This window comes from Narcine bancroftii, chromosome 1 (genome assembly GCF_036971445.1).
Source record: "Narcine bancroftii isolate sNarBan1 chromosome 1, sNarBan1.hap1, whole genome shotgun sequence".
Classification (NCBI taxonomy): Eukaryota; Metazoa; Chordata; class Chondrichthyes; order Torpediniformes; family Narcinidae; genus Narcine; species Narcine bancroftii.
In genome coordinates, this window is record NC_091469.1 from 223,418,953 (window position 1) to 223,446,911 (window position 27,959).

A 27,959-nucleotide genomic window follows, 5' to 3' on the forward strand; every position below is an offset into this window, starting at 1 on the left:
AATACGACCACTAAAAAGTAGGTTGTTGTGAAACTTGAACTTTGACCTTCCATGAGTTTTTTTTTCAGAATTGACAGGCAGGTGTAAAATCAGAGATAATAAATCTGTCACTATTTGCTTTGTTTATGCTTAAATCTATATTTATTTTCAATCTTAGATTTTTACGATGGTCCAAGCAAAAGTTGAACATGGTCAAAAATAGCTATGAAATATATGAATATGATAGTTATCTAACTTTAGTTTATTTTGGTAATAATTAATACCAATTTAGCAAAATGAGTCTGTGACAAATTGTATGCTTGGTACACATGCCAACACAATTGACTGAGGCTTCAAATATCCATTGATACTTTGAGGATATCAATTATTAACTATCAACATCTTAAGCTGAACCAAAGAATTTGAGACAGTTATAAGAAAGACACTCATGTATTTACATTCTTTTCAAGATAACATTGCTTTCCTTTCAGCCAACAATGCAGGACTGCTTTGTCCAATTTCATGCTTTCTCTCCTTTCAAGACAACACTGTTAGAGGTTTGCCTTTTAGAACAACAAATATATCCTCAAACTCTGGTTCAAGCATTTCAGGAATTCATTCCCATCTTGAACAGAATGCCAAATGAGATTGCGTCTAAACCAAGTATTAGAAATGCTGTAACCTTCACACATCACTGGAGCAAATCCACCAATTCTAACAGCTGAGCTATCCAGAGAGTTTGTTGAAATGATACAATTATTGAACTTGATGTTGGCAGGATCTTTTGTAAAACTTGGGTCATGGTCTGCCTATTGATTTTGGCAAATAATGAATTACAAATGACAATCAACACTTTATTTATCTTCTGATTATAACAGTACAATCCAACGAAACGGCATTCTTCGGTCCACAGTGCAGAACAGGGCACACACATATAGCGAAATATAGACAAATGATATGTATACACAGCACTTACATACATATATTAAAATAAATATTATAGTTTAGAGAACATTAGATATAATATCAAAGATAGAAAGTTTCAATTTATGCAATTGTGGGGCCCATTCTTAGAATTATTTTAGAATTGGAAAAATTAACAATTACTGTATGTTCCAGTCATTCATTGCCTGTTCTCTGGGGGTCGCTAGTGGTTCCATATTATTGATTTTTTTTTAAATTAATTCAAAAGGTAACCTTCATTAGAGGGAGGGGTGAGATTTTGTTTTATCTTTATTTTATACGTTATTTCAATAAAAGGGTTTAACATGGTTGTATGGATCAATTCAATTAAATGTTTTTGAGGAACTGTATTACAAGCAAAATTATTGATGGAGCTTCATCTACTTTTCTTTTTTGTGTGCTTGCTTACTTGTATACAAATGAATTATTATGTAATTGTCAATTTTGTATTTATGTTTATATGTTAACCTCAATGGTTCTGGCTCTAATTCTTCTGTATCTCTTTCCTGACAGAAATAACTGGAAATAACTGGAAGATGCTGCGAGCAAGATGGTAAGGGTTTTCACTAATTTTATGAGGCCTCTTTAAACAAGGATCCCAGTAAATCACTTCTACGGGGGGAGGAAAACTCCAGTGATCCTCTCTGCTGCTTTTATCATCCTGTGGACTGACCTCTGATCAATGCTCTACAGTAGTTATTTTCAAACATTTTCTTTCCACTCACATACCACCTTAAGTAATCCCTTTCCTTACTCATCACAGAGCACCTATGGCATAGGGATTACTTAAGGTAGTATCTGGGTGATGTTATACCTCTGTGTTACTTGGGAGGCTTCTTAATTAACTTAGAGACGCAAGATTCAAATAACAGAAGAGACTTACTTACTGATGTCTTCCACCCTCTCAGGAAACTGTTCACACAAACCCTATACATATACACCCCACAGTGGTGCACTACATTTACTACAATGAAAAGGGTGTATTCTTACGTGGTTACAAAATAGTTCACATTATCCTGACTATATAACATGGAAACAAAAAGTTTAAAAGCCACTACTTTACAGCAACTGTACCATACTGTGATGCAGCTGGCCAGGATGCTCTCGATAGAGCTCCTATAGAAGGATGTCATTATAGTGGCTGGTAGCCTTGCCCGTTTCAGTCTTCTCTGGAAGTGCAGTCGCTGTTGCGTGTTCCTGACAAGTGAGGAGATGTTGTGTGTCCAGGATGGGTCACTTCTTAAATGGACTCTAAGGAACTTGGTGCTCTCCACACTCTCCACAACTGAACTATTAATGTGTAGTGAAGGGTGGTCGTACCTAGTCCTGAAGTCCACAATCGTCTCCTTTGCCTTGTCCACATTGAGACTCAGGTTGTTATTCTCATACCATTTCACAAGATATCCACTCTTCTCTGTATTCTGACTTATCATAGTTGCTGATGAGGCCAACGACTGTCGAGTCATCTGCAAACTTGTTGACACTGTTGGATTTGGATCTGGTGATGCAGTTATGGGTCAGTAGCATGAACAGGAGAGGGCTGATCACACAGCTCTGAGGTGCACCATTGCTCAGTGCAAGATGCTCAGTGTCCTGCTGCCAACCCGGACATACCGTTAGGAAGTCCAGAGTACAGTTACCGAGGGGGGAATGGAGTCCCAAGGAGGACAGTTTCTCTGCCAGCCTCTGGGGCATGATTTTATTAAACACCAAGATGAAGTCAATGAACAACAGCCAAGTGTATGAGGCATCATTCTCCAGGTGGGTCAATTGAAGTGGAGGAACAAGGCTATAGCATCAACAGTGGAATGGTTCCATCTGTAGGTGAATGGAAATTGGTCCAGTTTATCTGGGAGGTGTACTTTGATAGATTCCATGGCCATGACATTTCAAGCATGTCATAATGGTGGAGGTGAGTGGCACTGGGCAAAAGTTGTTGAGGCCTGTTACTGTCATCCTCTTTGGTATTGGAATAATGGTAACTGCCTTGAAACCTACAGGGATGATGGACTTCGGTAATGACATGCTGAAGATCTCCGTAAGGACCTCTGTCATTTGGTCTGCACAGTCCATCAGTACTTCACTGTGTATACTGTCTACATTGTGTGGGTTCACCCTGGATAGGATTCTGCTCACCTCAGCTAAGGGCCTGTTCTTCAGGGGAAATGGTGTTTTCTTTGGTGTCAGCCATGTCGAACCATGCATAAGAAAATGTTCAGTCTGTCTGGAAAGGAGTTGTCGTTGACTCTAAAGCTTGTCTTGTGTTCTATTATTGTTTTGATAAACACTTAAATATTAATTTAGAAATCAATACCTGTTATTTAATGGCTATAATAAATATTTTTTAAAAGTATAATCATAATGACAGTGGATGTGTGATAAAATGTGGTGGAAAAAAAATGATATAAATCTGAAATTAAAGCAGAAAATGCTGGGCATCTTCTATGCTAAGAGAAATAGGTTGAAGACCATTAATTACCATGAGTTAATATTACTTCATCATCTTGTTTAGACACTATTCAAGTGAGCCCCTACCATCTTGCACACTTCCAGCTTGGGTACAGTTAGCTGTTGCTACATTCCTAATAGTTTCTTGAATAATTATGTTCAATAATTACCTAGTGGGCATAAAAGAATGTTAAAAAAGTAGGGTCAACAACATATCTCTCTGATGATCTTATCACTGATTGAGTTTTTATCTCTTTGGTTTTAATCACTGTTCTTTGTGTAGTCTTTTCCCAGCACCATTTTCAATATTATTGACAATTGCTTTTGTCTTTCTGCATCAGAGAAAATAAACTGTAGAATCATTGCTGCAAAGGAGGGCCTCTTGGCTTATTCAGTCAGTCCACTTTAGGGCAATCCAATCCATCCTATTCCTCTATCCTTAACCTGCAGTCCTACAGATTTTTTTTTTGTTGCAGTATTAGCTATCCAATTCCACTTTGAAAGCCATGATTGATTTTATTTCCAATAGATCTAAAGGCAGTGGAGTTCAGATCATAGCCACACTCTCTAGAATTTTTTTTTTGTCTCACAGCTACCCTGAATTTGCCCAACAATTTGAATTCTTGTGCCCAGGTTCTTGAAACATCTAATCTCCATTTCCCCTATCTAAACCCAATATACCTCTATTAAATCATCTCTTCTACATTTTTGCTGCAAGAGAAACAATACCAGAATCTTTAACCTCACAACCTGGGTAACCTAAAAAGCACACAGTACTCAAGTGTAGTCTCACCAAGCCTTGTTCAGATGAATCTTGAAGTCCCAATCAGAAGCATGGATAAAGTGAATGCTCATGGTCTTTTTCCCTGGGTTGATGATTCCAGATAAGTTTAAGGTGAGAACTTTTTTTCCACCCAGAGGTAGGTCTGTGTCTAGAACAAACAGCAAGAACAGACTGTAGAAACGGGCACAGTTTTGACATTTAAAATATATTTAGACAAATGTATAGATAGAAAGGAATGAGAAGGATATGGACCAAATTCATGAAAATGGGATCAGCCTAGGACCCTAGCTTGATTGGCGTGGACAAGTGCGCCTCAAGGGTTTGTTTGGTGTTGTATAACTATAACTAAAAAGAAAAAGGACAGTTCTCAACTTATGCTAGAGAATGAAATGGGGCTGGTGGGAGGGGAAATCTGCACTTTGGTCATGTCGATCAAACTCAATTAAGTTTTCCCAAGTTATGGAAAAGAACAAAGATTGTACTGGAATAAGAGTTCAAAATGGAGAATATTCAGTGGTGTATAGTATATTATATAAAAACATTGGAGTCATAGATCGTAAAGTAGGTTGTCTAAGGTCAGCTGGAAAGGCATTCTGAAATTTATCATTTCGCTGCCCTTGCAATGATCATTATATTTTTAACATGTAGATTATGATATGTTCTATATTGTAACTGTTAAATCTCAGCCCATTGATAGATCATGTACAGTTTTTTTTGCACAAGTTAGTGGTAAATACATTATTATGTATTTTTAAGATATTATTCTTGGTTTTATATTGGCCATTGTGTGGGAGCAGCCACAATGGGAGAGGGAATTTGAGGCTTTGGTCCAGTGCTGCTCTCTGGGATTTAAACAAGATTTGCAAGGATATGGGAACCAGAGTGCCAGAGCAGATAGTGGATTGAAGGAGGAAAAAGGTGCTCTGTGTGTAAAGTCAGAAATCAAAGGGTTGTATGTGATGGAAATGTTCTCAGCTGTATCTACTTCAGTGGAAGGAGTATGGTAGGAAAGTCAGAGTGTGGATTGTCACATGGAATTATGACATTGTGGCCATAAGTGAAACTTGGTTGCAAGAGGGACAGGACTGACAGCTCACTGTTCTGGGTTTTCATTGTTTCAGATGCAATCAAGCGGGAGGGATGAAAGGGGGAGGAGTAGCATTCCTCATCAGGGGAAATATCACAGTTGTGCTCAGGCAGAACAGACCAGAGAGCTCATCTACAGAAGCTGTATGAGTGGAACTGAGTAATGGGAAAGGTATCAACATACTACTGGGGTTGTATTATAGACCATCCAATAGTCAATGAGAATTGGAGGAGAAAATCTACAGAGAGATAACGAACAGCTGCAGGAAACAAAGCTGTCAGCATACAAGATAGAGATTGAAAACCTGCACCACCAACAACCTGGCACTCAATGGCACCAAAACTAAGGAGCTGATTGTTGACTTCAGGAAAAGGAAAGCCAGGGGTATACAATCCAGGGATTATTGGGAGATCAGTGGTAGAGAGGGTGAGAAAATGTAAGTTTTTGGGAGTCACTATCTCAGAGGATCTTTGCCTGACCCAACACACCAATGGCATAGTGAAGAAAGCACATCAGTGCCTCTACTTCCCCAGGAGTTTGCGGAGGTTTGGTATGACATCAGAAACCCAAGAAAATTTCTACAGAGGAGTGTGCTGACTGGTTGCATAATACCCCTGAGCGTAAAGCCCTCCAAAAGGTAGTGGACACAGTCTAGGACATCACAGACAAAACCCTCTTCACTATTGAATACTGCTATTGCAGAGCAGCAATAATCATCAAAGACCCACATCATCCAGCACATCCTCTGTTCTTGCTGCTGCCATCAGGAAAGAGGTATAGTTGCCGCAAGACTTAGCACCACCAGGTTGAGGAACAGCTGCTACCCCTCCACCATCTGACTCCATAACGACAAACTCAATCAAGGACTCATTTAAGGACTCTTACTTGTGCATTTTATTGATTTTCTTTGTTCTCCCTGTATTGCACAGTCAGTTTGTTTACATTTGTTATCTGTTTACAGCTCTTTGTTTGTTATGCTATGTACAGTTTTTTTTGCACAAGTTAGTGGTAATTCTGCACCTGCAGGAAAAAATGAAAAGGAATCTCAGGGTTATATGTGATGTTATGTATGTACTCTGACAATAAATCTGAAAATCTGATACTATCCACATATTGACTGGGACTCAAACACTGTAAAAGGGCTGAATGGCTTGGAGTTGTCAAATATGTTTTTGAAATCAATATATAGAGTTACCAACTAGAGAGAGTGCCATACTGGATTTCCTATTAGGGAACGAGACAGGTCAGGTGACAGAAGTATGTGTAGGGGACCATTTTGAGTCCAGTGATCATAATGCCATTAGTTTCAAGTTAATTATGGAGAAGGATAAGTCTGGTCCTTGGGTTGAGATTCTAAATTGAAGAAAGGCCAACTTTGAGGTAATGAGAAAGGATCTAAAAAGCATGGATCGGGACATGTTTTCTGGCAAGGATATGTTTGGTAAGTGGAAGCCCATCAAAAGCAAAATTTTGAGAGTACAGAGTTTGTATGTTCCTGTCAGGATTAAAGGCAATGTTGACAGGCATAGGGAACCTTGGTTTTTGAGAGATATTTTCGATCTGGGTAAGAAAAAGAGAGGTGAATAGCAGGTTTCGGCAACAAGGAACAAATTAGATACTTGAGGAGTATAAAAAAAATTGTGTAAAACCAAGAATTAAATCAGGAAGGCTAAAAGAATGAGGTTGGTTTGGCAGACAATATGAAGGAAAATCCTTATTGTTTTGTTACAAGTCCAGAGGACCCTAAAACCCAGCAGCAACAGAAATTCACCAAGACAAATGGTTACTTAAACAAAAGTTGTTTTTAATTATTTTTAAACTTGAAAACAGGCTCAAACTTCATCTTATTACCATTAACTTACTTAATCTAATTTAACCCTCTTCTAATTCTAAGTGCACATGTATGTAATGTGTATGTGTAAGTTCAGAATTTTTTTTTAATTCATAGTCTCATCTCACATCTCACTCCTCCAAGTTCATTGGTTGCAGGCAATTCTTATACTGTGCACAGAATTTAACATTTATAAATGTTAAATTTATAGGCTTTGGTGCTTGCAAGGTAAATCGTTACCGCTCAGGAAGGTTCTTGTCGGTATTCAGAGAGAGATTTGTTGTTTGCTGGACACCCACAAAACTGATTCCTTCTGATCAGCCACATTAGTAGCCAAAGAAAACTGCCCCATCAGGGTTTTCCAGATTGTTACCCTTTCTTTCAGTTCACCACAGAGTTCCTTTATGTTGCGCTTATTTCAAGTGAAACATTAGGCAGACAGTCCTTTCCTCTTGTATGAACCACAAGGGCTTCAAAATGGGGTTTACCACAAGCTTGCTAGCTTGTCCTGTTCCAATTCCAGCTGTTGCTGTTGAACTGTAGAACTGAATTCTCTCTCCTCTTAGAGCACCAAACTGCCCTCAGTCAGAATATGGCTCCGGACCTAATCCTCTGAGTTCTTTCATCTGTTGCTTTTCAAAACAACAATCCATTAGTGAAATCTCTAAAGACACTCCCCAAAGCTTTTGCAAAGGCACTCAGAGTTGGCCTGTCTGGCTTGAGCAGAGCTCCAGTATTTTAAATGAGATCTGTTTTGAAGTGTTTGTATGTGACCTACATAAAAAAAACCTGCCACAATTTATCTACTTTAAAACATTTATATATAAAACACAACATAATCTGTCACAGTTTTGAGAGGTACAGTATATTAAGAGCAAAATTAGTCCCCTTGAAGATCAGAGTGGTTGGCTATGTATGGAGCCAGAAGAGAAGGGAGAGATCTTAAATGGGATTTTTGCATCAGTATTTACTCAGGAATCTAGGGAAGTAAGGAAAATAAGTAGTGTATTTTTGCATGAAAGAAAGAGGTGCTTGCTGTCTGAGAGCAAATAAGGGTGGATAAATTCCAGGGCCTGACAAATATTCCCTTGGGCCTTAAGGGAGGCTATTATAGAAATTGGAGGGACTCTGGCAGAAATATTTAAAATATCCTTAGCCATGGGTGTGGTGCCAGAGGATCGAGGGTAGGTCGTGTTGTTCCATTGTTAAAAAATGCTCTGAAAGAAACCCAGGAAATTAAAGGCCGGTGAGCCTGACGTCAGTAGTAGGTAAATTATTGGAAGGTATCCTAAGAGATTGGATATACAAGTATTTGGAAAGCCAGGGACTGATTAGGGATAGTCAACATGGCTTTGTGCGTAGTAGGTTGTGTTTAACAAATCTGATAAAAGTTTTTTTGAGGAGGTCACCAGGAAACTTGATATTGTCTACATTGACTTTAGTAAGGCTTTGACAAAGTCCCACATGGGAGGTTAGTCAGGAAAATTTAGATGTCAGTATTCATGGTGGGATAGTAAACTGGATTCGACATTAGCTATATGAGTGGTAGTGGATGATTGCTTCTCAGACTGAAGGCCTGTGACTAGTGGTGTGCCTCAGGGATCAGTGCTGGGATCATTGTTGTGTATCATGTATCTAAATAAACTTGATGATAATGTAGATGATACAAAGATTGGAGGTATTGTGGACAGCGAGGAAAGCTTTCAAAGCTTGCAGAGGGATCTGGACCAGCTGGAAATATAGGATGAAAAATGGCAGATGGAATTTAATGCAGACAAATGTGAGGTGTTGCATTTTGGAAGGACAAACCAAAGTAGGACATACACAGTAAATGGTAGCGTACTGAGGAGCGTGGAAGAACAGAGGGATCTGGGAATACAGAAACAAAATTCCCTGAAAGTGGCGACTCAGGTGGATAGGATTGTAAAGAGAGTTTTTGGCATATGACCTTCATAAATCAAAGTATTGAGTACAGGAGTTGGGATGTTATGGTAAAGTTGTATAAGACATTGCTGAGGCCAAATTTGGAGTATTGTGTCCAGTTTTGGTCTCCTAACTACAGGAACAATATCATTAAGATTGATAGAGTGCAGATAAGATTTATTAGGATGTTGCCTGGACATCAGGAACTGATGTTCGGACTATTCCCTGGAGCGTAGAAGAATGAGGGGAGATTTGATAGAGGTATACAAAATTATGAGGGGGATAGACAGTGAATGCAAATTTGTTTTTTCCACTGAGATTAGGTGAGATAAAAAACAGAGGACGTGGGTTAAGGATGAAAGGGGAAAAGTTTAGGGGGAACATTTGGAGGAACCTCTTCACACAGAATAGTGAGAGTGTGGAATGAGCTGCCAACTGAAGAGGTGAACACGGGCTCAATTTTAACATTTAAAAAAAATTTGGACAGTACATGGATGGGAGAGGTATGGAGGGCTATGGACAGGGTGCAGGTCAGTGGGACCCGACAGAATTGTATTTTTTTTCCAAAAATTAAACTTTATTCACAATAAATTATGTACAAAACAAGACCAAAAGCTGTTCCAGACTTTACATTCATTAGTTTCACTCCTATTGGGTAAGATATTTTCAAATTTTTATGTAGCATCAGTTATCTCATATTGAGTAACTTATTTACAATACAGAAAAAACTATTCAGAAACTTTTTACATTTTGTCTGTCATCTCGTCGATGTACGTTTGACATTGTTGCTTTACTGCTCAGTCACCACCCCATGGCACCTGCTGTTTCTCTCTTCTCTTTGTTGGTTTAGGGAGATTCACCTCAGTGTCAGCCCCTCAGAGCCTGATAATTGGTTGGGGGGCGGGGGGGGAGGACCCACCGCTCCTTCCCTGCAATGTCCTCGCAAATTGTAATTTGGCACAGAGTAGAAGTGCCAAAGAGCCTGTTGTCTTTGCTGTAATATTCTATGGTTCGATTACATAATGTCCTGTGTAAATTAGGCATTAATGACTCAGTGAGTATCATGATTTCAAAGAATAATGTTTCGGGAAGATCTTGCTCTCTGTTGTCAATTTGTACCAATCAATATATCCTAACTTGGACCATCTTGAAAGATGAGGTGAATATATGAATTTACATATGTCAGTTACTGGAGAGTTTGATATGCTTATTCTTAAAGTTATTGGCGATTAAGTGTGGGCCTCTTCACATTCATGTTGGTCATTTTGTTAGATAATTAGTTGATGAGGAAGACTTCCATGATGTGGGCTGTCTCCCCTTGTGGAGAACTGATCTTTCATTCCTTACAGCAGTCCAGGTAGAGCACTTTATGTATTGCTGAAGGAATTTTAATTTCTTCTGTTGAGACCAACTTTACAGTTCTATTTAGCCTTATAGTTGAAGTTGAATTTTGAGTAAGTGATGTCAAATTTCTGCCTTTCGCCTTTAATCTGGATGCCGAACAGCCTTGTTCTAAACACATAATGCACTTCTAAGGACCAGCAACAGTTTTGTCCTGTGGACTTCTCATCCAATCTGAAAATTGGGCTTCAAATCATTAGACTTGCACATCCTGCTGCCCTTGTTTTCGTGAGGGCTAAATTCAGTGATGCATATAAGTAAACAGGACCATTGAATGGGCACACTTATTGCTATTGCTTCAGTTCAAACAAATGCCTTCAATGCAAATTCTTAGACAGAAACCATATTTTTGGTTACAACTCTCAAGATATTTTAAAAGTATGAAAGTTAACATTCAGTTAATTTCTCCTCAGTTGATTTTACATCTTTTCTGTTTTAATGTTATAACAATTGCTTTAGTCAAATCAAGTCAAGTTTATTGTCATCTGTACAGGTATAACTCGAGGTAACAGAGTTCTCTGGTCCTCGATGCAAAACATGTAGACATACAACTAGACATAACACACATACAGGCAAAAAAAATACATATGCAGAACAAGTATTTTATCTCTACAAATAAATATTGTTTTGTACATACGAGAGTCTTGAATGGTCAGTGTGAACAGTTCCTTTCATCATTCAGCATTCTTGCTGCTCGTGGGAAGAAGCTGTTCCTCAGTCTGGAGGTGTTGGCTCTGATTCTCCTGAATCTGCTCCCCGATGGGTGCAGCTGAAAGATGCTGTGTGCGGGGTGGAAGGGGTCCTCAATTATTTTGCACGCTCTCTTCAGACAATGATCCCAGTAGATCACATCGATGGAGGAGGGAGACTCCAGTGATCCTCTCTGCCACTCATCTTGTCCTATGGATTGACCTCTGATGTATTTATCTGCAGCAATCATACCACACTGTGATGCAGCCAGCTAGGACGCTCTCGAAAGAGCTCCTGTGGAAGGTTGACAAAATGGTGGCTGGTAGACTTGCCCACTTCAGTCTTGTCAGGACTGTTTGTATTGAAAGAAATAAAATAAAGTTTCTTTAGTTTTATAGTAAATACTCACTTAAAGCTTTTCAAATTCAGTTTCATATTAGAAGGACACTTCAATAGTATCATACAGAAATTGCATGTTGGAATCCTAATCATCAAACAGATGATAATGGCTGATTGTTCACCTCAGCACCATGGTGCTGCACTAACCCCATAACCCATAATGCATTTAAAATCCAAAAATTCATTGAAACCTGTCTTGAATGTACTCAGATAATAGGACTCCAGAGCAATATTTGAGAGATCATTACAAAGATTGGCAATCCTCTGAGGGAAGAAATTTCTCCACATCTCAGACTGAATGGGAAAATCATGATCTTGAGATAGTGATTCCTGGTTTCAAATATCCCAGCCAAGAGAAACAGAAAATGCTGGAAATAGTCAGCTCATCAGGCAAGGACCATGGTAAGAGAAACAATGTCAACGTTTCTGGTCTGTTTCACACCGGTACTAATATGTTGTCAGACAACATATCTGGTCAGTTACCGAAGGACTACTCAGACCAATTGATAGAGGTGTTTACTTATATCTTTAACATCTCACTGCAGTGGTCCATCATCCCTGTGGGTTTCAAGGCAACTATCATCATCCCAGTACCAAAGCGAAAGGCGATAGCAGATCTCAATGACTGAACACCTTGTGGCACTGACCTCCACAATTATGAAATACTTTGAATGTCTGGTGAAGGAATGCATCAAAGCACACCTTGCAGACATGTTGGGCCCATTTCAATTCACCTATAGAAGAAACCATTCCACTGACAATGCTTTCACCTTGTCCCTTCACTCCATCCTGGCCACCTACAGAACGATGCCTCATTCGCTAGGCTGCTTTTCATCGACTTAAGCTCGGCATTTGGTATGATCACACCTCTGTCTGTTACTGGATTCTGGAATTCCTAATGGAAAGGCCACAGTCTGTCCGGGTAGTAGCAGAACATCAAGCACCATCACGCTGAACACTGGCACACCTCAGGGTTGTGTGGTCAGCCCATTCCTGTTCATGCTACTGCCCACCATTATGTCAACCTTCTATAGGAGCTCTAGCGAGAGTAACCTGGCCAGCTGCATCACAGAATGATATGGCTACTGTGGAGAAATAGATCAGAGGCCAATCAACAGGACCATAAGAATGCCAGTGGATCAATGGAGTTGCCCTCCTCCCATCAACATGATCTACTGAAATCAATGTCTGAAGTGGGTGCCCAAAATTATTGAGGACCCCCTTCCACCCCACACACAGCATCTTTCAGCTGCTCCCATCAGGAAAAAGGTACAGGAGTATCAGAGCCAGCACCAGCAGCGTGAGGAACACCTTCTTCCCATGGGCAGTAAGAATGGCCAAAGAAACTGCTCACACTATGTTCATGAAACAATATTTATTTATTTATTTGTATATATGAATACTTGACCTGCATATGTTTTGTTTGTCTGTATGTGTGTTACATCTGGTTGCGTGTCTGCATGTTTTTCACTGAGGAGCAGAGAACGCTGTTTCATCGGATTGTACTTGTCCAGTCAGGTGACCATAAACTTGATTTTGTCTTACCACAGATGCATCCTGCTTTGCTGAGATTTGTAGCATTTTTTGATATTGCTTTGGATTTCCCAATCTGTAATTATTTTGATTTCCAGCCAAGGTCATTATTATCTCCATCTCCAGCCTATAAAACTTTATGAGAATTTTGAATGTCTCAATGCTTCACCACTCATTCTTCTGCACTCAAGAGTAGGTGCAAATCGGCTTAATCTTGCCTCTGAGGAAAAACCAAGTCATCCCAGGAAGCAATCTGGTAAATGTTGGATGTTCTCCCTCCTATCACAAATATATATTTCATTGACAAGGGAGACCTTGTCATTGTTCGAGATTTGGTCTCACCAGAGCCTCAAATAATTCCAGTAAGATGCCTTTAATCTTGTACTCACAGTCTCATCCAATAAAGCCTAGCCTATCAGATGCCTTTCTTCTTGCTGGCTGCACCTGGATGGTAGACGAGTTGTTCTGGACACCAAAACTGTTCAACTTCTTGCCATGTAAAATATATTCTGCAGTTCTTTTCATAGACATAGACATGCAGCCCATAGCCCCCAAATACACCACTTAACCTACAATGCCCATACATTTTTGAAGGGTGGGCAGAAATTGGAGCACTTTGAGGAAACCACATAGATACTAGGAGAATGTATAAACTTCTTAAAGACAGCACTGGATTTGAACCCGTGTCACTGGCATTCTAATGACGTTACACTAATTGCTATACTAACTGTGCCACCCAATTTTTCTTGATGTCACATTGTCCTAAGTTATATCCTATCAATCATTATCTTATCCATTCACTTAATTTTTCTCTCTCTCCCCGAGCGCACTCTGAATTATACTTACAAGTCATACTGTCACTTCTCCTTGTATCATGAGCAAACATTGTACTTGGTCTTCCATTCACATCATTAATACACATTGTGAACAGTCAGGCCTGTGGTGTCCTGATATAATAGATACCTTAAATTGCAAACTAAACAGGACAACTCAACAGTGACAAGATCAAGCATGAAATATAATCACAAGATGGTGAAAGATATATATAACATATAACATAACAATTACAGCACGGAAACAGGCCATTAGGCCCTTCTATATCACACCATAAGTTTCAATAAATCCTAAATCCAACATGTGAAATAAAATTTAAAAAAGTGAAAAAGTATTGAATTCATATTGGAATTGGAGAAGTTTCAGTTTTGGTAGGAGTGATTGGTATTTACTGGGGAGATGATTTCTGCTCCTATTGTGCTTCTAGTAATTGAGGTTCAGTGCAAGAAACTGTTCTAAAAACACATGAAAATGACTGCTTTGACATTAAATTGCATCATCTCTCCAAAATGTTCTCAACTCCACATTTCTAAGAAGTACCTGTATAAAACATATGCTCTTCCCAGCACCAGCTGTTAATTGTGTCTTCAATGCACAGTGGAGAAAATAGCTGTTTGGTCATTATTTTGTTTTGAAAACATCTGATTGCAATATATTTTTCCTATTTATCTGAAGTCTCCAATATTAAATCTAAGTCCTGTGAAATACAGAGTCTAGACTTAAATTTCAACACCAAATTCTTTAGGAGGAGAAAACCCAAGGTGTACAATCTGTTGATCATTAAGGGATCAGGGATAGAGAGGATGAGCAAATTTAAATCCCTGGGTGTCATTTTCCTGGACCCAGCACCTCAATGTTATCATGAAGAAAGCACACCTACTTTCTCAGGAGTTTACAGATGACATTGAAAATCTGGGCAAACTTGTACAGATGTGTCGTGGAAAGTGTGCTGATCAGCTGCATCACAGCCTGGTATGGAGGGACCAATATCTCTGAGGGGAAAGCCCTGCAGCAGGTCGTGGAGACAACCCAGTATATCACAGACAAAACTCTCCCCACTATCAAGAAAATCGACATGAAATGCTGCCGCTGGAGAGCAGCAGCAATCATCAAGGATCCACACCACCCAGCTGCCATCAGGAAAAAGGTATCGGTGCCATAAGCCTCATACCACCAGGTTTAGGAACAGTTGATACCCCTCCACCATCCGAATCCTCAACAACAAACTCAAAGACCTATCACACTTACTTTGCACATTATTTATTATTGACGAGCACAGACTTGGGGCTCAAGCCTGAAATGTCATTTATGTACTATATCATTTGCTCATAAAGGACATTGTTTGACCAGCTGAGTTTCTCCAGCATTTTATTTTTTTTACTTGCACAGACTTGTTTGTTTTCTTTCTTTACATTTCTCTCTTTAGTGTACATATGTTTTCTTGAGTACAGTTTTTTGCACCACCGTTGGATAGAAATTCTGTCTGGCCTGAGGGAAATGAATCTTAGGGTTGTATCTGATGTGCAAGTACCCTGACAATAAATATGAAATTTGAAATTCATTTTGGAAGTTATGAAAACCCCTTCCTAGAAAACAGTTTAGATTTTCTCTTACTAAATTCGTAGTACTCCACTTTTGAAAAAAAATTTTTTAGGTGAGTCTGTTAATTTAGAAAGCCCCTATATTTGCAGATTTGAAAGCTTTTTAGTTGCAATACAGTAAATAATTTCAAATATTTGCAGAATATTAAATGTCTTTCAATTGTTAATACATAAATGACATCACTGTAGCGTGCAGCAAATATTAATATTTTTAAAAATTCCTTACCTTTTTGCTGAACACTGCATTGTCATAAGATCAAGATATCGGAGCAGAAATAGGTCCATTGTCTGGTCTGCCATTCTACTCATCAGCTGATCCATCCTCCCACTCAGCCCCACTCCCTGGCTTTCTCCCCGTAACCCTTGATGCCTTCAGTAATAAAGTACCTGTCAATCTCTGCCTTAAATACACGCAGTGACATTGCTTCCACGGCTGCCCGTGGGAACAAGTTCCACAGACTCACAACCCTTTGACTAAACATTTTTCCGCATCTCTATTTTAAATTGACACCTTTTTAATCCTGAAACTATGCCCTCTTGTCCTGCATCACTGGTATTCTAATGCCCTACTCCACTTCAAAACCCCTCAGATTAGCCAATTTAGGGTGCTTGTTTGTTCCGCGCTCAAATCGCACTCAGGGAAGATCGCGCCTTCGCTATTGCAGCCTCCAAACTGTGGAGGAACATTTCTCCCTCCATCAAATGGGTCTCTTCCTTTACCTCTTTAAATCTAGTCTGAAGTTGTATTTTTACAAGTGTTTTGAGGTGATTGTTGATTGTTACCATGTTGTACATTCAATTCTAAAACTCGTTTTATACTGCACTTTAAATAGCTGCTTAAGTTAAGATGTAATTTGTGACCTATACAGCACTTTGGTCAACGTGAGTTGTTTTAAATGTGCTAACTAAACTAAACTAGAATCCCCTACCCTGGAAAATATCCTTGCCACATCTCTGTCTAGGCTTTTTAGCATTCGAAAGCCTCTAAAAGGTCCCCCTTATCCTTCTGTACTCCAACGAGTACAGGCCAAGAGCCAATAATCGTTCCTCATATACTAACCCTTTCATTCCTGGTATCATTTGAGTAAATCTTCTCTGAATTCTCTCCAATGCTAGCACATCCTTTCTCAAATAAGGTACCCAAAACTGTACTCGGTACTCCAAATGAGCACTCATCAGTGCCCTATAGAGTCTCTTTCTTTCTTTTTCAATCTTTTTATTAAATATTATTATAGTAATTGATGCATGAGGAGAATAGAATAGAATACAAAATATCATAGTAAAAACACAGAAACATCAATATTTTGCAATGCATAATACAACATATAAAATTATAACATTGAACAACATGGTCCCCTTTCTCTCAATTTGGAATATTCAAAAAAGAGAGAAAAAATTATTGTTAAAACCCCATGGCTGGGCATCCTAAAATGAGAGTTCACTTCAACACATCAGTACAAACTATTTATCTGGTTTTTGCCAATAAAAAATCAACAGAAATCCAGAACAATCTGGAAGTTAAAGCCAAAATACAAATTAACTCGTAGGAAAATAGTTTATAAAAGGACGTCAAGTCTCTTCAATCATAACGGAGGTATCAAAAGTGCAGCTTCTAATTTTTTTCTAAACTTTACCTCAGATTCACCTGAGGACTATTGTGTCTACTGGCCACTGATGGTAAGCTATTTGTACTCCTCACAAGTCTCTGGGTGCAATCAGTCGCATTACAATTTTAATAGCTTAACTTTGAAACAGGACGGAAGCCCTGTTGCAGCCAGGTATGCTCCAGATCGATTCTCTGTCCACAGAGACCCCGGAGGTATTCACCTACTGCTGACCACAAAAGACGTCTTCAAGCGGATGGACTCCAGAGATCTGCACTTCTCGCTCAAGTCGGTCTCAAGGGACTCGCTGTCATCAGAGACTGTGCAATATATGGAGCCAGTGTCGACTAAGCAATCAGTCAAGTGTCCATTTACCCTCACCTCCATCGTTGATATATTCAATTGGTGAGTTATTGCCTGATCCAGGATGACCAATGCCAGTGCTCCAGTAACCCCGTTGCTCCCCATGTTGATGTCAACTCTCTCCTCTTGGCCCACGAGCAGACAAGATGATGTCAGACACGAGGTGCGACAAGATGGCTGCCCCCTTCTTGATCTGAGGGAGGACTAGGAGCGTTGATCATGAGGAGTGGTAAGATGGCTGCCATTACTTCCTGTGGTGCTTTCCGTCCGGTGGCGGGTTTCACCATGAGGCGCAGCAAGATGCTGGTGGTGAGTTGCATGGAGAGGCTGAGGCCGGCACTTTGGGATCCAGACATGGGTCGAGGGATGATTTGGAGGTTGCACATGCGGTCACCCTCTTTGGGTTCCCTTCAGCCGGCAGACCTTCACCCAGTACCCTCGCTTACTGCATCCTGAGCACACGGAGTCCTTTGCAGGGCATGGGAGTGGGGGTGCTGTGCCTATCTACAGAAGTAGCATCCCCGGTCACGGGTGGCAACAGTAGTCAGCGCTGGGGCTGCGGGGGTCACAGACGTCCCAATGACCTGGTCCTCTGATAAGATGCTGCTTTCGCCTGTGAGGTTATCAGCTCCCAGTTGGGCCTGCTTGAGTGCTTTTGCCAACTCCAGGGTTCTGGCCAAGTCATTCTTTCCCAACTCCAGCAGTCGCTGACTAACGTACCTCAACCTCACCCCTGCCTCAAGGGTGTCCCGGATTTGTTCCTCCTCTCTCATCCGGGCCGAGGCCACTTCATAGTGGCACTGTTCAAGGACATAATCACCCAGCGACTCACCTGGATTCTGCCGACATTGAGAGAATTGATGCCTCCCAGCACTTCATTCTGGGGCCTCATGTAGTAGACCTTCAAGTTCTCTATGGCCGACTCGTAAGTAGCACAGTCTTTGATGACAGCAAACTCCTTGGGACCGACTCGAGAGAGAAGTGCCGATCTCCAGAGACCATCCGAGTTGAAGACGTCTTGTGTGGCCATCAGGTAGAACTGGATGTACTCCAGTTGGCAAATTCCTCCGGGGCCTCTGGAGACAGAGGGTCGACTTGGAGCATGTCTGGCTTCAATCAACAGGGCTTCCATCCTGCTTTAAAATTGTAATGTGACTGACTGTACTCACAGACTTAAGAGGAATACAAACACGTTTTTAATAGCTTACAATCAATGGCCAGTAGATACAATAGTCCTCAAGCAAATCTGAGGTAAGTCAGGAAAGCCAGGGTTTATATTGGGGTAGGTGAGGGTGGAGCCAAGGGAGGAGCCAAACATCTGAACAACACGCAGACAGTGAATTCCAGTTCACTGCACACCTCCTTTGGATTCATTTATACACAATGTAAAAAGAAGCAGCCCCATCATCGACCCCTGCGGAACACCACTGGTAACCGGTAGCCAACCTGAGTAGGATCCCTTTATTCTCACTCTCTGTTTCGTGCCGACCAGCAAATGCTCTTGTAATTCTTTCTGTAATTCAATGGGCTCTCATTTTGTGTGGCACCTTGTCAAAGGCCTTTTGAAAGTCCAAATACACAACATCCATTGCCTCTCCCCTGTCTATTCTACTGATGATCTCTTAAAAAATTGCAATAGGTTTGTCAGGCATGATTTTCCTTTAAGGAAACCATGCTGACTTGGGCCTATCTTTTTTATGCACCTCGAAGTATTCTGTAATCTTATCCTTGACAATCAACTCCAACAGCTTCCCAACTACCAACATTCAGGCTCATAAACAGTAGAGTGAGATTCACGATCCTCCAGTCCACTGGAACCATGCCAGTCTCCATTGATTCCTGGAAGATTATTACCAATGTCTCCTCAATCTCTACAGCTGCCTGCATCAGAACCTGAGGGTGCGTTCCATCAGATCCAAGAGACTTATCTACCCTTAGACCCAAATCCTCTTATCTACCCTTACCCCAAGTACCTTCTCTCTTTTGATTTTGGCCACGATTACTCCTCTTCTGAGAGAACCATGAAAGTCCAGTATGCTACTCAAGTCTTGCCCAGTGAAGACTGATCCAAAATATTCATTCAGTTCCTTTGATATCTTCTTGTTTATCAGGATGTTGCCTGCATCAGAAAACAAGTCGTAAGAGGCAAGGTTAGCAGAGTTGGGATTTTTCTTTCTGGAGCTTAGAAGGATGAGAGGAGACATAATAGAGGTCTACAAGATTATGAGAGGCATAGATAGGGTGGACAGCCAGTGCCTTTATCCCAGGGGAGGAATCGAAACCATCAGAGGACTTTTGTACAAAGGGAGGGAAGTTTAGGGGAGCCATCTCGGTAAATCTTTTTTACACAGAGAGTTGTGTGTACCTAGAATGCATTGCCAGGGTTACTGATGGAGGCTGAAACATTAGGGGCATTTAAGAGACTCTTAAAAAGGCACATGGATGGAAGAAAATAGAGGGTTACAGGGTACAACTCCGATTATTTGAAATCGGATTCACTGAAATCCTCATTTATCTGAAATTTTTTGCAGCCAAACTGATTGGGGCCAAACTGATTGGGAACATTGGGCTCCCAGTGGTGGCAGCAGCAAATCCCAGACTCCCGGCAGTGGCAGCAGTGGACCTTGGGCTCCCGGCACCAGCAACAGTGGACCTCGGGCTCCTGGAGCCAGCAGCAGCAGACCCCAGGGTCCCAGCAGTGGCAGCAGCGAACCTCAGGCTCCCAGCCACAGCAGGGACCTCAAGCCCCGGGCAGGAGCAGGACTCTAGGGCACCCAGTACGAGCGGGGCCTCGGTGGGGAAGTGTCGGTGATTGGCGGTAGCCAGAATTTTTTTTGGTGAGAATCAAACATTATTTTAATAGTTAAAAAGCCTTCCCTTGTTGTTTGTTGTTGTTTAAACACTATTACAAGTGATTTGCTGTTGCTAATAGACTGTTTTTAAAAAGTGACCAGTTCTCCGGAAAAAAACATTTATCTGAAATAGCCCCAGTCCTGACCATTTCGGATAAATGGAGTTGTACTGTATTAAGGATTATGTGGGTTAGCATATTATCGAGGGCAAAATGGCCTGTACAGTGCTCGAGTGTTCTATGTTCAACTCCCAGTGACATCTATCCCATAGCCACATTTCAGTTATGGCCACAGGATCGTACCCTCCAATCTGTAGCTGTAATCAAGATCATCCACCTTGTTTCTACTGTTGTGTGCATTTAAGTATAATTCCTTTAGATCAGTTTGTGAATCTACTGTGTCTCTGTTCTAGATTCAGGAAATAATCCAAAGCAATTGCTTTCAGGGCTAGTTCTATTTGCCTGCATTTGGTCCGAATCCCTTTTAGCCCTTCCAATGCATGTAATTGTCCAAATAACTTTGTATGTCAGAACTATGCCTGATTCCACAGTTTTATCCAGCTATTTGTTTGAGATATGAACCACTGCCTGAGCGGATAAGTTGCTCCTCGGGTTTCTTTGAAATCTCTCCCCTCTCACCTTAAACCTAATCCAGTTCTTGAATTTGTGTTGATGAATCATCAGGTCTCAACTTTGGTAATCAGTACACCACCTTATAAACACAAGCATGACAAACGTCTTCTTCACCACCTTGCCCATCTGAATTACCACTTTCCGAGTACTGTGCACCTGTACTGTAAGGTGGTACAACACTCTCCAGAGCTCTGCCATTTCTTTGTAAGTCCTGACCAGATTTGACATATAAGAGTGCATTGTTATTTTTAAATTTAAATTTTAAATTTAGACATACAGCATGGTAACAAGCCTAATTTACACCCCATTAACCTACAGTCCTGGTACATTTTAAATGGTGGGAGGAAACCGGAACCCCCACAGAAAACCCACACAGACACAGGAAGAATGTACGAGCTTCTGGCAGACAGTGTGGGACTCGAATCCCGTTCCAGACCCGATCGCTGGTGCTGTAAAGGCATTCTGCTGACCACTACCCCAACTGTGCTGTGATAGCTCCAAATCACCAGGCAGGAAGTCAGTGCAGAGGATTATTAAGACACTAGAGAAGATTACTGACATCTCCTTGTTGACATCAGGAGCATTGTTTAAATAGGGCATAGGGCATAATTATTTAGGATCTTTACCATCCATCACACAATATCTGACTAGCATCAGGAAAGAAGTACAGAAGCTATAGACGACACTTCTCTCTTTCTAATATGTCCCACTTTCAAAACATGTCATCTTCAAGAAACATAAGCCTCGATATTCTGAATTGCATCTTATTCATCCAAATAAATCAAATTTCATCATTGCAGCTGTAAATAGGTTTAATTTTTCATTGATAAAAGCGAATAAACATTTTCATCGTACTTCATAACGATGAGTAAAACAAAGCATATTATAAATGATAACGATACTCAACCAAACACATTAAAATGATAATAAATGATTAATAATGAATTCTAAGAAAGTTTCTTGAGTGAGCTTACTCTCCTTCCATGGTTATTCTAAGAATGAGAACGAGCTCCTCGTCTGCTGGAATATTATGACATGTGAAGTCATAGTAACTAATGGTAACTCTACAAAACAGTCAACTTTCTTAAAGGGAAAGTCATAAACTCAAAGTTTTACCCTTTACAGAAGCATTAAAATCAGAAGAAATTACTTCTTCCCGCAGGGCATGAGATTGAATGTATCCTCAACCTTAGGTCTCTTATTTATAAAACAGTGTAGCAGCTGCTACACACAGAAACACACCACTGAACACGATGGGGATTTCAGTTGAACTGTTTATTTGAATTTCACACCCGCCCCTTTAAGACCAACAGGAGTTCCACCCCGTGCAGTGGTGATGTCGCCACGTTGCCCGGGGTGCGAGCTGTGGCCTAAGCTACGAGGCAAGAGCAAGCCCCGACGGCGCCATCTTTCTGCAGCTGCCCCACCAGCGTGGCGGTACAAGCGGGGTCAGTTCGCTCACAGAGATGTGCGCCACCACAATAGAATAAATTATTTCAGAATATGTTTATATATGCATGTGATTTTTATTTGCCATGTGAGAAACATGTTTTGTGTGTATGTGTGTTCACTGTGGTCTGGAGAAATGCTGTTTCATCTGGTTGTATATGTACAGACAGATGATAATAAACTTGAACAAAGGGCAAAACCTCACAATTGTCATAGTTAAACTCTATTTCCCTTGTCTTACATTCCCAACTGATCCAAATCCTGTTATCTTTCCTCACAGTCCACTACTCCACCAATTCTGGTGTCAACTGCAAATTTACCAATCATGTTAATTACACTTCCATTCAAATCATTAATATAGATAACAGATATTAATCTTCATGTTCAAGTTTATTGTCACAATTTTCAAAATGCAATGACAGTATTTATTTTGCAAGCAGACCAATTAGACATCTCGTAACATTGTACAAGAAATAAGGCACAGTATAAGTGCAGAATTACAGGGAGAGATCACCATCGCAAAGAATAGGGAGTATAATTTTACTATTTTGAGGTTCATTCAGAAGTTTAGAAACAGATAGAAAGAATTGTCCTTGATTCTGGTGGTGTTTGATTTTATACTCATGAATCTTTTTCCTGATGGGAGTGGACTCAGGTTGGGATGAGTCTTTTAATGTGTTGGCTGTTTTCCAAAGCAGTGGGAGTTATAGATGGGGAATTGATGGAGGGGAGGGGGTTCTATGTTATGGTCTGAGCTGTGCTCACTACCCTCTGCATTTTTCTCTCGTTTTTGGGCAGAGCAGTTCCTGCACCACACCTTAACACATTTTGTAATAGATGCTTTCAATGGTAAGTCTATAGATGTTTAGGGATGCTGGTGACATGCCAAATTTCCTCAGGTGACAGGAAGTCATGGTGCTAATGCACTTTCTTGACCAGCATGTCAAAGTGGGTGGATAAGGACAATTCACTGGAAATGTTTACACCCAGGACCTTAAAGCTGTCTGCAATCTCCACCTTATCACCGTCAATGCAGACCAGAGAGTGAGTTGCATCTCTCTTCTGGAAGTCTATAACAGCTCCTTGGTCTTGCTGAAATTGAGGGAGAGGTTGTTGTCCTGTACCAAATCACTAATCCCTATATCTCCAGTCTGTAGTCTGACTCATTGGCGTTAAGATCCTGCCTACGACAGCGGTGTCATCTCTGTATTTATAGCTGAAGCTGGAGTGGTATTTAGCCACAGAGTCGTGCGTGTACAGAGAGTATAGCACCGACCCCTCTAGCACACCACTCTTCACAGCCTCCAATCAGAGAACATTCCTCCACTACTACCCTCTGACTCCTTCCACTAAGCCCAATTTGAATCTAAAGGAACTCATTTTTATCTAACGTTCCAGACAACCTGCAAAGCAGGACCTTGTCAAAGGCCTTGCTGAAATACATTTGCAGTATTTTAAAAACATCCATGTTCCTGCCCACATCAATTCTCTTTGTCACTTTTTCAAAAATGTATCATATATGCATTGATCTTGGTATCTGGGCCATATGTACATGATTCAACTATCTGCCAGTAGGCCAAGATTAAGAGTCAGAGCATCTTAAGCTTCAATGGCCAGGGCGAAGTTGTCGTCTCACCCAAGCAGCAAAATATAATTAATCATGAATTTCGTGTGCTCGTGCAGGCATTGCACAAAAGTTGCCATTCTCTGAAACCATTTTGGATTTACAAATTCTCAGAAAGCTTGTAAAAGTAAAATGACAATATTAATCAGTGATAATCTCATTGTTTGCAAACAGTTAGTGTAGTTTAAATCTTCCTAACACTGACCTACAGGATGCAAGCATGGTCTGTTGCTACTTGTATGCTCTATTTGCATAGTAGAGGCAAACAAAGTAGTTAGTGCTTGGGGATGGGCAACATGGCTTTGTGTGTGAGTAACTAATTTTATAAGAGTTTTTCTGAGAAGCCTTTTCACATGTTTCTGTTAATAGCTGCCTGATTAATATCACAACAATGAAATGCAAACTCATTGTTGATTTACCATTATTTAATCTTTGCAGTACACATTATATGTTTATCCCGCCCATTGAATTTCACATTTCTCTCTGGGATCAACTCCATTACTTCATGCCTAGTGGTGTTCGTTTCACCAGTCGAGATCAATTAAAAGGGAGTGGGATAAAACATACGGTAATAAGATTCCTGGCTTGACCCTCTTCCATTACATAATGCAAATGTCATGAGAAATAAATCTCCTCAAGAAGTTGCTGCAGAAATATTGTACACTGACTCTTCAAATACGCTATGAAAGTCCGCATCTGAAAAGCCTTTTAAGTATTTTTCTATATCTTTGAGGACAAGATCAAAAGAATAATTGGCAGATGTTAAAACCTGCCAGACCCCAGGTTGCGAAGTGGTGTCGAAGAAGGAAGAAAATGAAATAGAAAAAAATGAAAGTTAGACCAACAGAAGTTATCTTTATCTTCCTTTGATTCTTTAACATTTTTAAATTAAAAATTTTTAGAATATAGCACAGTAACAGTCCCTTTCGACCCATGAGCTCGTGCCGCCCAATTACACCCAATTAACCCACATCTACTGGATGCTTTGAGAGGTGGGAAGAAAGCGGAGCACCCAGAGGAAACTCCGGCAGACATGGGAAGAACGTACAAACTCCTTACGAACAGCACCGATTTCAAATCTGTTTGAGAAATTGAGAGAGTAATTGAGTATTAGCTAGAATAATGTCTCCCTCTTACCTTAAAATTCAATACAATGACAAGTTCATATTTTCTCACATCATTATTTTAATCTAAGTGTTTGTGCATATTGAAGCTGACTTTACATGTCAATATTGTGCTCTATGAATGCAATACATGAGCTGCATGTAGAGTCATACAGTATTGATATTACAAAACTGCAATGCATGCAGAGACATTTCTAATGCTTTGAAGGGGCTCTTTATTGAAATCCAACATGATTAAGCAATCCAACTAACTGTAGTTAAAAAGAAACCCATGAAGAGCAAGTCATTTTGAGGATTGCATCTGTCAGGGAATTTAGCGAGGCAAGCATCTGCCTTTGAATTAACTGTGACCTGCATTTACCTATGAAATTACTGAGCCTTGCATCTGCCTGTGAATTTACTGTGGCCTGCATCTGTCTGTGAATTAACTGAGGCCGGCATCTGCCTGTGAATTTACTGAAGCCAGCATCTGCCTGTGAATTTACTGAAGCCAGCATCTGTCTGAATTAACTGAGTCCAGCACCTGCCTGTGAATTTACTGAAGCCAGCATCTGCCCGTGATTAGTGTTTTCTCTCAACAAGAAGGAAGCTATACACAAACTTGCTAATATAGAAACACAGGACTCCACCTATTAAGGAAGTAAGCAGTGTTTTTTTTTAAACTTTCTAGTGACATTAGCAAAACTTAAAAACTGAGTCAGTTCTGCTCTGCAGCCATATCATTCATGGATATGGTGTTTACTTTCTACCACACTCACAAATAAGTCATGGTCATGGAGTCAAAAGAAATCTAAGGAAATGCTTAATCTATTAGTTGAGTGATTAAAACTTGTAGTCCTACTCTGCAAACGATCAAATTCTAAAATTACAAAATTTCACACAGAAATCTTTCTGCAGTCTTTGTGATTACCCAACAATTTGTGACCTCTTTCTTTGCTGAGAGATGCCTCTGCTGTCTACATTTGTTGATGTGCAGTGGAGGGTGGTCATTCCTGGTCCTCCAGAAGTCCACGATCATCTCCTTAATCTTGTCCATATTGAGACTCAGATTATTACTCTTGCATCATATCACAATATTTTCCACCTCTTCTAACTCATTAGTGTCCTGGTGAGGCGAACTACTGTTGAATCATCTACAAACTTGATGACACTGTTGGAGCTGGATCTGGCAGTGCAGTCATGGGTCAGTAGCATGAACAGGAGCGGGCTGAGCACACAGCCCTGAGGTGTGCCAGTACTCAGGGTGACAGTGCTCGATGTTCTGCTGCTGACCCAGACAGACTGTGGTCTTTCTGTTAGGAAGTCCAGGGTCCAATTACAGAGAGGGGTGTTGAGTCCCAGCCAGGACAACTTCCCCAGCAGCCTCTGGGGAATATCGTATTAAACGCCAAGCTAAGTCGATGAACAGCAGCTTGGTATACAAGGCATTGTTCTGTAGGTGGGCCAGGATGAAGTGAAGGAACAAGAATCTTCTGTGGAACTGTTTCTTCTATAGGCAAATTGAAATGCGTCCAGCGTTCCTGGGTGGTGTGCTTTGATGTGTTCCATCACCAGATGCTCGAAGCAGTTCATAATGGTAGAGGCCAGTGCCACAGAACTATAGTAATTGAGGCCTGTTATTGTTGCTCTCTTGGATACCAGGATGATGGTAGCTGCCTTGAACTCTGCAGGAACAATGGTCTGCTGTAATGAAGTGTTGAAGATATCCATGAAGATCTCCATCAATTGGTCTTCAATTTCCAGCCAGTTATGCTGTCTGGTCCTATTGCCTTGTGTGAGTTCATCTTTGTTAGGGTTCTCCTCACCTCAGCCATGGCTGTGCAAGGGGCCCATTTATCAGGGGAACACAGAGCTTTCTTCCACTTCATCCTGTTCTTCTCATTAAATTGTGCATAGAAGATGTTCAGTCATATCCAGAAGAGAGGGATCGTTGTCTTGAACTAGTAAGATTGACTTATAGTCTTGATCCATTGCCACAGGTGCCTCACATCACTGGTGCTACACAGCTGTGTGTGGATCTTCATGGCAGCTGTTGTATTTAAATTCAAGACTTTAAGTAAAAAGATACTCAGAAATGATGCAGTGAAACCCATTTATAACACGATCGTTGTGGTCCATAAAATCTCATCGCGCTAAATTTGGTTTCACTGTATTTGCATTTTGCCCAAGATTCCTGCTCCTGCCAGGAGCCTGACATCCAAGTCCAATGACTCATTGAATTATATCCGAATTTGTGTTAAATTGGGGCGTGTAAAATCAAGGTTACACTGTAAATATAAAATGATTGACATTGAAATATCTCTCGTTTGCTCATAACTTTCGGGGAATGATTTCTGTTATCCTGCCATGGATCTGACTCCAGACCTATCAAAGTGTTACCTTTTAACTGCCTGGGGAACCGGTGCGGACTCGAAAGGCCAACATGGCCTGTTTCCGCTCCATAAATGGTTATATGGTTATATGGGTGTATTTTTATTTTTCAAATACAGTAAAACCCCTATTATCTGGAATTCAAGCAACCGGCAGCCTCAAGCAATTGGCAAAATTATTGCAAAAAATAAATAGGTAAAAAATACGGAAGTGTAAATTAGCGGACCTTTCCATTAATTCATCAATCACACACATTTCTCAAGTAACCAGAAAATTCACTTATCTGGCATAGCACCTGTAGGTGCTAGATACCAGGAGTTTTAATATATATCTTCTGTTCAAAATGTATACAGTAAATAAAATCAGGCCATTCTCCATTTTCATTGTACTATTTGTTCATAACATTCTCTTCCAATTTGTCAGTGTAAAAGCTTCCTCCTTAAATAATGCATCTGTGAGGTATTTGAG

At 40.5% G+C, this 27,959-nt stretch overlaps 1 protein-coding gene across 2 annotated transcripts in view; it reads left to right on the top strand.

Moving 5' to 3' along the window:
- The first annotated feature begins 1,459 nt into the window (after positions 1-1,459).
- rhobtb3 (Rho related BTB domain containing 3) overlaps positions 1,460-27,959 on the top strand; it is a 181,528-nt gene continuing 155,028 nt past the window's right edge. For both annotated transcript variants that reach the window (XM_069891828.1, XM_069891846.1), the window contains exon 1: positions 1,460-1,495. In XM_069891828.1, coding sequence (XP_069747929.1) covers positions 1,479-1,495 — 17 coding nt within the window. In that variant the 5' untranslated portion in view covers positions 1,460-1,478. The remainder of the gene's footprint in view (positions 1,496-27,959) is intronic.